This window comes from Macrobrachium nipponense, chromosome 44 (assembly GCF_015104395.2).
Source record: "Macrobrachium nipponense isolate FS-2020 chromosome 44, ASM1510439v2, whole genome shotgun sequence".
Taxonomy (NCBI): Eukaryota; Metazoa; Arthropoda; class Malacostraca; order Decapoda; family Palaemonidae; genus Macrobrachium; species Macrobrachium nipponense.
In genome coordinates this window covers 41,792,441-41,805,188 of record NC_087221.1, presented here as the reverse complement: position 1 = coordinate 41,805,188, position 12,748 = coordinate 41,792,441, and the positions used below count along the sequence as shown (strand labels likewise).

The 12,748-nt window shown below is 36.6% G+C and overlaps 1 protein-coding gene across 1 annotated transcript in view; it reads right to left on the bottom strand.

The window, feature by feature from the left end:
- Positions 1-12,748, bottom strand: part of LOC135204232 (uncharacterized) — a 67,199-nt gene that overhangs the window by 28,867 nt on the left and 25,584 nt on the right. The window contains 6 exon segments of the mRNA XM_064234339.1: positions 4,751-4,912; positions 4,915-4,960; positions 6,119-6,451; positions 6,727-6,824; positions 7,758-7,778; positions 8,011-8,127. Coding sequence (XP_064090409.1) covers positions 4,751-4,912; positions 4,915-4,960; positions 6,119-6,451; positions 6,727-6,824; positions 7,758-7,778; positions 8,011-8,127 — 777 coding nt within the window.

The following is a 12,748-nucleotide window of genomic DNA, read 5'->3' as shown; positions in this document are numbered from 1 at the left end:
GCCCGACGATACTGTGCAGGTTAGCGACCTACAGAGTAACCCTAACGGTCCCTCGGAATTGTCCGGGCGTTGCCAAGACGTGCCGCAGACCTTGGGCGCGACTAGTGGTTGGTTACATTTAGGCTGGAAGACCCAGCAGGCAGGAGAGAAAAAGAGTATAAATGCAACTCTGGAATTCCTTGTTCGATAGGTCCTCAGACGTTGTAGAACGAACGATGGGTGGCTATTGTAGTGACCCATTAGCTTTTATTAATCATAAACTAATACTAAAAGCAGGTACAGGCAGTTCCTGGGTTACGACTGGGGTTCCGTTCTTGAGACGCGTCGTAAGCTGAAACATTGTACAAAATCATAAGAAAACCTTACTTTTAATGTTTTGGGTGCATTGAAAACTGTGTAAACTGCATTCTTATTGCTTTTTTCATTAATAAAACCTTCAAATATTGATTATTTTGCATTTTTAGTGTCATATTTCATCTGCCAGATGAGCGTTGTAGGCGTCGTAACGCTGGAAATAATGTCTGATGAACATAGTTGAGAAGTGCCTTAACTTCGGAACGTCGTAACCCGAACCTGTTGTAACCTGGGGACTGCCTGTATAAGCTAAAATCTTACTAATTCACAATGGTATTTTCTTTAATGAATTGATATTATTGCTGTATAAATTAATATTAATATTTTGAAAATAGTAAATCAATTTATTTTATCATGACTAAAAAATCATACATCTTTGTAGTAGAGAGAGAAGAGGAGAGAGAGAGAGATTAGAGAGAGAGAGAGAGAATTATAGTGATTATTTTCATTGGAAAAACACAAAGAGAGAGAGAGAGATAGAGAGAGAGAGAGAGAGAGAGAGAAACTGTGCTAAACTATAAAGGATTCTTATCTTATCATGGTATGGGTGTTTTTTTAAAAGCGTTGTAAACAATCGGAGCGTCGGAAGCGTCAGCGTCGTAACCTCGGAACAAGCGGCATAACCCAGGCGGATTTTTTCAATGAATATTTAAGAAAAAGCGTCGTAACCTCGGAACGTCGTAAGCCGGACCTGTCGTAACCCGGGGACCGCCTGTATATATATATATATATATATATATATATATATATATATATATATATATATATATATATATATATATATATATATATATATATATATATATTATATATATATATATATACATACTATTTTCATATATACAGAAATCTACAACATGTTCTTTTCAATTTGGGACCTACCTAGCATGCATTTTGATATTTGAAAGTTTTTCAATTCCTTTCTTTTCTTGAAATATAATCTCTCTCTCTCTCTCTCTCTCTCTCTCTCTCTCTCTCTCTCTCTCTCTCTCTCTCTCTCTCTCTCTCAGTGCATCAAAGGAAAAGGTGGGTGGGGAGACTGTTACTGTTTGAGTATGATTCCTAAGTCCACTATAGTGGAATGACCTTGAAAGGAACTCAAGAAAAATTAATCATATAATGGACGCTGTTAAAATGGCTGCCATCCATATACAGTATTTATTTATTCTAAAAGGCACAGATATAACATGCACACTAGATAAACAGATGAATTAAACAGTTAAAGGGTTAATACAAAAGTGAGGGTAGAAATATAGTTAAAGGGTTATTATAAAAGTGAGGGTAGAAATATAAAGAATCAAAGAAAAGATGTTTAAGGCTTCAAAATAAGGATCCTGGTAAATGGGTACATGAAAAAGTAATAACAACACAAACAACTGAATGTTATAACAGGATACTGAATTATGAAAAATATGCAAATCATCAGGCAATGTAAAGAATATGAAGAGTACTAAATAAGAATATTTCATCAAGAACCCTGAAGCAAAACTAGGTTAAAGAAAGCTACTGTATTTATAATCAAAATTGGTACAAATTCACCTGAAACAAGCCTTAAAGGACTTTAACATGCAAAGAAGCTCTCACAGAACAGAATGCCCAAATAAAAAAGTGAGAGGCCCCAAAGGGCAACACTGCTCACCTGAGCCACCTTGCTGCACTTGCAAGTATATCATTAATTTTTCGTACATATTCATACATAAAACTTTGGACCCCTTATTTTTGGCCCCATCCTGATCCTGGAGGCCTGAATTTACAGTACAGTACTTGAGAAAGCTTTTACATAAATTTGTTATTTTTGGCCAGTGATAGAGATGTAGGGGATTTCTTTATTATATTGACCACTCTCATCTGAAGCACATGGCCACTTGAGTCCAGCAGACCTGATATGATTATATAGTATATTATAAACTTTGTGGTAGTGTCCAGGTGCACTCACATAAGTTTGCTTTTTTTCACTGCATGAAATTTATGGGATGTCTTTCATTTGTAGAACCTATCATGTCTTAGCTCAGTTGGAAGACCAGTTTCCACAGAATTTCATGATGGAAGGTTTAGCTGCTAATCCTAGGTCTCCCCAGCCCAGTGTATCTTGCAGCCATTTTAGCCATGTCTGGTATGAGATAACTAAAAATGTGTAGATATATCTAACCACTTGGAATTTTATATAATGGAAAATGGTGAATTTGGAAACTATGAAAGTGAAAATGAAAGAGGATTGATAATAAAGATAATGATGATGATCCAACATTCAAGCAAGAACAAGAGTAAGAATGATTTGGGATACAGGAGAGACTTATTTGAAGGTCTTTTGGCTGACCTGGTTGAACCATTTTGCCCAGGTCAAACCTTCCCAGCCAGTTTTCTTACTGCTCACCACTCACAGAATGTTGTATGGTTCACTTGCTGCGATAATTGCAAAAAAATTATTTATCGTTTATATGTAATCATCTTTCTACTGATTTGGCTTTTTTTTTAATGAGTGACCTTTAATGTTGCCCAGTCTGAGAGTTCAGTTAACATATTTTTACAGATATTGAACGCCTCGACTTCACAATGTAATTCGGTTTTATTTTAGTTCTAGACGAGCAGCCATTTTTCTCCTAATCAGCTGATTTCGGGAGAGAAACAAGAGGTAGGCTGAGGGAAAGGAATTTCCGTTTAGGCTGGAGCTTAGAGTAAGACAGGCAGGTAGGAGTAGCTAGTCCTCGATATGGGCTTTAGGGATTCCTAACATAAGACCTCTTTTCCCTTCCAAATTTGCTGGTTGTTGTTTTCATACTTTTCAGACAATGCCAGAGGCTGTGTGTGAAATCCACGCGATTCAAAAACATCCAGCTTCATTCTCAGTTGACGCTAGAATCTACAGGAGGATAGACGTATCCTTTCTCCTTCTGACTGGAAGTCAGCCCTTTGTCCAAACACGCTGGTTGGTCCATCTTCATATATCACGACACATGTTCAAGCCTCAAGGATTAAAGGTACGTCTAGAAAGTGCAAAACCCCAACCAGCTCTGTTTCTCCAAGACGACTCTTGCTAATTTCATTTTCGAATCTCCCTTGTATCACTTCTACAGTAAAATCCCTTTGTCCTCATCGGGCATGTGCTTCCCCAGTGACTTGTTAAAGCATAAGTCATCATTGCATATCTCATTTAAACACTAGAGTTCCTTCCCCCAGTGTGTTAGATAAAACTGAATAACTGTAACTTGTGCAAGAAGTCTTCATTTCATTTTCTGTCTCATCTGGGAATTTTTCCAGATTTGCTGAGTCACGTGGCCAAGTCTTCCCCGCTCGCAAGTGCTCCCCTAAGGCAAGATAAATATGAGTAATTTTGGAAACCAACATTTGCGTTAATCTGATTTTAGCCAGCTCTCCCCTTGTGAGAGATAAGAGTGGGCCACGTGCAGCCCAGTTGCTTTGCCTTTCAACTGGCTTGTAAATAAATGTAATGTAGATTAATCAGCTGGTTCTTAATGGCGACCTTTCTACAGTAAAATTAACCCAAATCAATCCTTTTAAGGTAAGTTATTCTGCATTTTCCCTCTAAATATTTTTCTTTACGTATTTGGGGTTCTCAAGGCCAAGCCCATACGTAAAAATATACTTAGTCCAAACTGTGGTGGTTAATCCTGTTCACTTTCTTTTCAGTCATTTATTATGCTTTGACACATATCACACTTCACGAAGTGGGATTAGCACAAAAGCTGTTCTCCTACTTCTCCCTTACTCTCTATTTCTTGGTACAATAATGTCTTTGGAATTAGATTTGGTCATCTTTTTAAATGCCTCATCCAACAGTCTTTTCTTTTTTATATGGGTAAATGGCATTATAATTTATCCTTCCAGAAATTCAACATTTGTCATTATGTGATAATATTGTTTCCAAAGGCTCATTCTCAATCAACAAATAAAAGCCAATAAGACCCCTGAGCTTGTGTGCATATGTAGACTTTCCCTCAATGATGTAAAGCAAGGATGATAATAGTGAACAAGCATTACAATAACCCATCTTTGTTTTTTACTGTGAGTATTCTATTCAAGCACTTTGACTAGTAGCCAACACCACTGTACTACTGCATTGGTAATTCTGAAGATTTCTTCATCCAACGGAAAGAATTATCCTGCAGAAGGATAATTTTTTTTTTTACAATGTTCCAATTTACATGCAAAATACACTATACCGTACTGTACTGTCTTTGAAAAAAGGAAGAAGGTAAAAGCACAAAATGCTGCATTATTTACCTAAAAAAAAAAAACAAAAAAAATTGTCCTAAATGACTTCATATGGATTCGTTGTTTGGTGGTAAAAAAATTTATAAATACCCCTATGTTCCTGGCTTTACATGCCATTACTATGTACATAAATTATTTATAATAACAAGAAAATGAAGCATACCAGATTTTCTCTTCTTGGTTTTTACGTCTCCTTTGGGTCTCTTTCTATCCCTCTTCTCCTTTTTCTTCAAAATTTCACCTTCGCCAGGAATATAATCAGGATCCTCCCCCTGAAATCCAATAACTGGGGCATCTTCCTCCTCTTCAAGGTCATCAACATATCATCAATTTCTTCCTTGATATCAACCTCTTCGTCGGATGTTGGCTTTCCCTGGATTATACATATAAACAAAAGATGTAACATGCAATCAGCCAGGAGTCAAACAGTTACATTTACATTTTCAAATTAGCCTTTAAGTATCCCATATGAGGTTTCCAGTTCATGTGTACATGAGAGATTCTGCCTGAGTTTTCATAGTTAGGCTAATGGGTTTTTTTCTCACACTGTCATTTTGTTTTGTTTGATACCCTTAAAGAGCATGAATGACTGCTTTTGTTTTTTAACTATAGAGAATTGGAAGTCTTGTTAAAAAGGATGTCTGCATCATGTGAACTGATCTTATATTGAGTTTTCTCAATTTTTCTTGTGACTCACTTCTCTTGCACACTAATATTGGTCAACAACTGGCCAATGTTCTTGTTCTGGCAAATATAGTGTTTAACAGCAGTTTTATTCTCTACAGAAGTGCAGGGTAGTAAAAACTGGTGCGACTGCACCAGTTTTCACTACCCTGCACTTCTACACAAAAAAACTGCTTAATATAAAGATCAATTCGCACAATGCAGCCATCCCTTTTAACAAGACATGCTTAAAAGAATGTCTCCTTTCTTTCAATAATAATAATAATTAAATCAGCTACAGCACACCTGACAAAACTAAAAAACTATTAGTCAGAAATGATAAAAAGAGATTTCCAAGGACAGAGGATTAAACATCTTGTGGTCTTGAAGGAATATGCATCCAAAAGCAAGATAGAAAATGAAAATAGTAGACATCGAAGAACAAATCTTACTTTAATGTTGGAACTGGCTAAAAGTAAGTTTATATATAAATGTGTGGTATGCATCACACATTTCTCCATGACTAAATGAAATTACCAGAAAAGTGTTTTTTTTTTATAAATACCATTAATTACTAAACCTTAATCAGTATCTGTTCTTAAAAAAGAAAAGTTTTCTCTTATATATAACATTAATTACTAAACCTTAATCAGTATCTGTTCTTAAAAAAAATATCATTCACAGGCTAAATCTAACAAGTGAAGATACAGGACTATTTCTTACTTGTGTTAAATGTTCCAGCAAAATAATTTACTTATTAAATAATAGAATTGAAAATCATCTAACGTAATGAAAATAGCCACATTAGGGCAAGGATACGTTTCAATAATATTTCTAAATTTATGTAGATAAAAAAATTACATATTACCTTTGTTGGTTCCGTTTTGATGGTTTCCTTTTTCCTCGCTTCTCTCTGTGATTTGGATGTAGAGGTGGAAGAAACAGAACCACCTGGGCAATGACTTTTCTTATCTGTGGATTTTGTTCGATTTTCACTTGGACTTCCAAACAAACCACGAGATGACTTCTTTGAAGAATTTTCAATTTTTACAGCTTTCTCAGTCAATGCAGAAGCATGAGTGGGGGAGATAGTCATATCCAGATGGTCTCCTACTGTTCTAGCATATGCCAAGTCAGCCACATTTGGTGCCACAGCACTACCTTTTTTCAATATATCTGGGTGATAGTGCTTAATATGCATCTGAAAAACACAGAATATATAAATATTATCCCCAATATCCTGTTGTGGCTGGATTCCATGTGATAAATCAATTTCAATAAGTTTGTTGCATAACTTTTTCAATTAGTATAATGAATGATACTATGAAACACTAAACCAACTTTTTGGGCTTCACATAAGAATAAAACTTTTTGCTATGGCTCTGTACTAATAAACATAATTCTACTAAACCAGTATTTATATTTTAATATCAAATGGCCAGTATTATGTTCATCAATATATTATGTAAACATCACCTGTAAAAGATTCTCTTTGCGAAAACTCTTCAAACAACCCGGCTTAGGACACTTGTGTTCATTGTGCTGGGATTTAACAACAAATTCATTTGGAGCAACTGCAAAAAGAAAAGACAATCTTGGAAAAAGACCTGCAGTTACATACCAATCTTAATGTCGAAAAATATATCACAGGTTATGCCAACAACGTAAAAACTGACACAATACTGCTAAGGAGTGACTCCACTCTAAACATGCATTTTGAAGTACTAATACATAAACACAATTTAACATTTTTATGCCATCTTAACTATCATTCCACAAGAACATCAAAGGCATCATCATAAAAACTATTCTCCATGCTATTAATAATGCTGTATAGTAGTTAGAAACCATTAAAACCATGGCAAAAGCAATGTGATTCATAGTTTACTAATTCAACATCACATATACATGACAAAAAACACAACTGATCAGCTGAAATCTGATGTACTACAGGAGAAACATTTTCTCTGTAGAGAGAGAGAGAGGTGTACAAAACTGTAACCTTTTGATTAAAAAGGATTGAGTGATGCACCACAAGAATACTGAAATGTGCTTCTCATTCTGGCACAGATTTATTTAATTGAATATCTGAAAAGAGCAGCAAAATACATTTGACACAAGGTCTCCTGGCTAAAGACTTATTTAACCATCAAGCATAACCAACCAAAGAAAGTGAACCAGGCAATATTAAGCTTGAGTTAGAAGAAAATTTAATGTTAATTCCGCTTTCAATGATGTCTTCACAGACAATCAACATCATCCTCATTGACATTTATGCATCAGTTTTTTTCCTTCAAGGGGTTAGATATACAATACAGTTCTGTATAGTATTCTCTTCAGTCTCTGGCACTTTTGCTTAGTTCCCATTTGGTTCAGGTCTTCATCTAAGAGACTATGTTTTAAACACATGGGACAAAGAGAGGTTTAAATCTCTCTCAGAAAAGCACATACAGGTTTAAATATCTCTCAGAAAAGCTCATACAGCAGACTAAAAAATACATTCTTACCATAAGGTGATGATTTGCTCCCTTGGGATAAAAATTTACAAATTACTTTAGCATTGAAAGTACTAAAACTCACCGATAATACAGAGGTTTCTACCCTGCATACTACTTTTAAGTACTATCATAATTTAATCAAAATGGGTTGTACAATTTGAAATAGTATTGATATGCATCATTATAGGAGATTTATTTTTTCAAACTCTGTCTCTAGATATAAACCATATACATGCCCGCTATACATATCTCTTATACTTACGCACAGGTTCCTTTTTTACGACTGGCTTTGGGCGAACTGGTGGTGCACCCTGACGAAATGGAGTAGTTCCTGAACCTGATGAAGCTGCAAGTGCAGTTGGTTTCAGGTTTTCATCCTCTGTAAAAATAAGTTTATGCCACGAAGTGTAAAACAATACTGTTAATGTGATGACCTTATAGTATAACAGAATATCCAATACCATACATTCATTTTTGGGAAACATTGAAATATTTGACATGAAATGTGTCTATAATAGGCTTTTTGTTTCTAAAAAATTATATCTCATTAATATAAATTCTATTTAATATACCAGAAATAAGTCCACAGTACTAATTTTTTCCAAAACATAATGAAAAATTATCATTGTATTATTACGTATTTTTTTCATTCTAAAGAATGGCCATCTGGATACGTTGAGTTTATATTGCAGTTTCTCAATTTCTTAAATGTATTTTTTTGCTGCCACAGATAATTATATAACAGCTGTCCAAATGAGAAGAGGAACCAGCTTATTACAGATAATTAAGGAAAACTTTTACCTCACTACAAGCATCCCTTGTATACATCCCATTTAATAGTAAGTTTATTGTGTGATGTAATGTAGAGGACAGTCCCTTGTATCTCCAGCAATTTTTTCCATCTATCAAGTGTTGTGAGACTACTAGACTTGGCCTTTGAAAAACTAACCACAGTTTATGATGACACTACCATTTAATAATAAAAATTTTCATAATAAAATTTATTATTTGGATACTTACCTACTGTTAAATTTAGCTATATCTCCCCGCCGATTAAGCGAGTCGGCATTCAAAGAAAGTTCTCCACCAGGTGTGTTTCGAATGTTTTAGCTCTTGTCAGAATTCTCCTTGACCGCCCACTAAGTTGTGGGGAGGCTGGGTGGTTCTACTTTAACAGTAGGTAAGTATCCAAATAATAAATTTTATTATGAAAATTTATATTATTTGAGATGAATCTTACCTACTGTTAAATTTAGCTGATTCCCACATTAAGAAGAGGATAATGGGTAGTGCAGCTAGACAAAATTTCGCTCAGCCATTCGAGCTAAAGGTTTCTTATACGAAACCCAAAACATTCTCACCTGATCTGGAATTCTTGGTGGATTTTACTACCACCAGAAGTTGGATTCCATTCAGGGAGCAAGGCTCTCATACGTATGCAGCAAAGAGCAGCCTTGCAGAGAAAACCGCTTCGATTCAGCCCGCATGAAACACAAGCGGTATGAGGGACCCCTGTGCCTGGGTACAAAAGCCCTATCAAATGACAGTCACTTAAAATGAATACCTTTACAATATACAGGTATGCTCCTATACAAAATTTGTACCTTCACGCTCCCCAAAATATTAAAACCCGGGATTTAAACAAAAGAGCCTAAAGAATTGCTCTTTTTTGGTTCAGGAAAAGACTACCCACTACTAGTAGTGGATTAAGGGCTTTACTGTTTTCAGACACAATTCTGTATACTTAGAGTAGTGATCGGGGAAAAACTGAATTGTACTTCTACTGTAACACATCATTCCTATTCTGGAGCGACAAATTGACTTAACACTAAATGAAGTTGAAACTGCTGCTCACATTATGAATGTTTAACTTCAATAAGGTAGAAGAAATGGAGCTAGTTCGCATGCACTAGCCTATCCATATGTCACAGAGGACCTTGTGTTCCTTGACAAAGTTTCTAAAAATCATAACACAAAAGGTTAACTTTGCCTCTTCCAAGCTTAACCGTCACAAATACATTCTAGGTTTTCTAAAACCACAAAACAAAAGTTAACTTTGCCTTAAAGTTTAACCATTGACAAAGGCATTATAAGTTTCTAAAAATCACAATGCAAAAGGTTAACTTTGCCTCTTCCAGGCTTAACCTTCACAAATACATTCTAGGTTTTCTACAACCACAAAACAAAAAGTTAACTTTGCCTTCAAGCTTAACCATTGGCAAAGACAGCTAGGTTTTCTAAAACCACAAAACAAAAGGTTGATTTTTGCCTCTTCCAGGCTAACCTTTGACCTCATCTGTTTTTCTTAACACCACAAAACCAAAGGTTAACTTTGCCTCTTCCAGCATTCACCTTTGACAAAGATGTTCAAGGTCTCTAAAAGGATGATAAAAAATGTTCTAGGTTTAACCTTTAAATCTAAATGCCCAACAGGATAGAGAAGTTCCCCCCCCCCAGAGGTTAAATTAGAATTCTTACAGGGAACTGTAAAGCATAGCCTTAACATCCCCCTCAGCCCTAAGGCAGAAAGCTAAAATAGCATTCCCTTTATACCACAGCTTAAAAAAGGGTGCTGACAGTAAATTTACTTATTAACCACTGCTAAATAAAAGGTTTTACAATAAATTCAGATAGTTTAGACCCGCATCTAAACTCCAGAGAGAGACTGATATAGAGATGAAGGGGCTCCAATCTCAACACCTTACAGTGCTGGTCCTCAGCAAGATCTAAAAGTACTTGATGCAATACCGAGGAAAGTACGTATGGGACGATAACTTTGGAAGTAGACAGTGAAAAGTCTTATCTCCTCTAAACAGAAAACATTGGCGTCTACAAGATTCCAGGTGCTGAAAATTTAAGGAAACATCCACTGCTCAAGCCTGAGGGCCAACAAAGTAGTAGCAATCATTCGGATGTCCCTGTTCATCTACCTGCTAGGAAGCTAAATGAGTGTTCCTTAAATCCACAACAAGTGCCAAACTTACGGATGTCAAAGCCCTGGTAGGCAGTTGTTCTTCCTGAATCCCCAATTGCTAAAACACTGTCCTTCCACAGAATGGATGATCAAATCAATATGTTGTTTCATTTCACTCAAAGCAGCAAACTTCCCACAAAGACTTTGTTTCTGACCGGGAATAAACCTGCTAAGCATCCTGATGTCTTTCCACTGCCCTGACATCTAAAAAGTTTTACCAGGTTTAGTTAGACCATTCTATGTTGCATGAAAGTGTAATGACACTAGTTAAACTCTGTGTTGCATAACAGAGGGAAAAGACCAAGACTTGGACTTAGGTTCAAGAACCAAATGGACGATTCCTGGTTACAGTGTCCCTCCTACAGTCCTGGAGCCAAAGTTGGTTCTGGATTACTTATAAATTTAATTAAAGTTATTTTTAAGTCGTAATTCTTATGGTGAAACTGTACATTAATTGAGCATGATTATCTGAAAATAACCTGTAAGGCCATGTTTCCTAATGAGGAAAAGCCCTTACCATATAGGAAGTTTCTTTCAGGTCTAAAATCTTCAAGCAGCACATGCCTATTCATCTTGACAGACAAGCATGCATAATTAAATATCATCCCCACATCACTAGATAAGAATGGGGATATAAAGAATTAACAATATAATGCATAGAAATTGGGCCAGAAGAAGCAACAGGTCCTTGGCCTTTGGAATACTGTTGACAGAGTGAGCTAACTTGAATCACTGATTCAGTAGAAGTGTCTTGCTCCTAAAGTTGGCACCATCTACCAATGGGCAACAAGTCCCTGACATAACTTATAGAGGGCTGCACACTAACCCAAACAAAGCGGACAGAACAGCAATACCTTCTAGTAAAAACCTCTTGAAGGAACTTGCATAACTCTGGATGTATGGTAAGTGGAATACATTCTGCATGTATAGCACAAATCTGACCATTCTTTGGAAAGGCACTAAAACCATGCTAGAAAACCACCAAGTATATGGGCAGACACTTACTGTTATTCAGTCTCCAAATGTCCAAGAATATCTCCAATTACTTATGGGTGTCTTCCTAGGTGTTTTCCTAAAGAATTACCCTTGGACCATCATTCCCTCTATATACAATCTCCTACTAAAAGAGACTGAGAGATCTGCTGAAGACAAGGGAAGCTATAAGAGGGAGATTGAACCAGTGGAGGACAACCAAAAATCATCACAACTGCCCTTCACCGTCTCCGCCATATAACATATTGGTCCCAAGTCTCTCCATGCATGTTGGGAGGTTGCAACTGTCCATATCCCAAAACCTGAATCTGCACTTATCCCCAAAAGGTATAAAATAAGACTACCAATAGATAATCCCGAGCTGCATAATCAGACAGGAAGCGAAAGTGTTCTCACTTCTTCCAGAGTGAGTATAAGCATGAGGACATTACCCTGCAGCATCAGAAATGAGTTACTTGTTTCCTTGCTAAAAAGTCCCGTGGGTTGGCGTCTCCACCTCCCTTAAGAAGTCGCAGAGACGTGACCACGTAGATAAAAGGTAATAACTCAAGTTAGACTGAAAATCCATCAGCATGTCTGTCAGTCTCGAGTTCATTTCCCCACAGGAAAGAGAAAGAAAGCAAACCTCCTATTACATACGGTTAAAGAATCAATAAGCGTTGTACAGCAAAAGTCAGCCTTCAGCTCTCCGCGACTTTAAAAGACAAGGCGAAAAGCCAAGGCTGACACAAAGGGAGATTGTGTCCGAGGACGAGAAAAGTTACGAAATGCTCTCAAATTGGAGAAAGCGTTGCTTCTCTTCTCCAATATTTAGAGTGCGCCAAAATACGCTAAGACAATTGAGATATATTTCTCTATGTGGCCTCTATCCTCAACAAAATGAGGATAGAGAAAGGCGTACTGTCGCAACAAACGCCGACCGGCCCAAAAGAGTTCCTCCAACTCCATTCAAAACTTCTTCTGTCAGCGGGCGACAGGAGGAGACAGCTGCTGACAGGAGGTAAACAAAGAGCTTAAAGGATGGCTCTTTCTC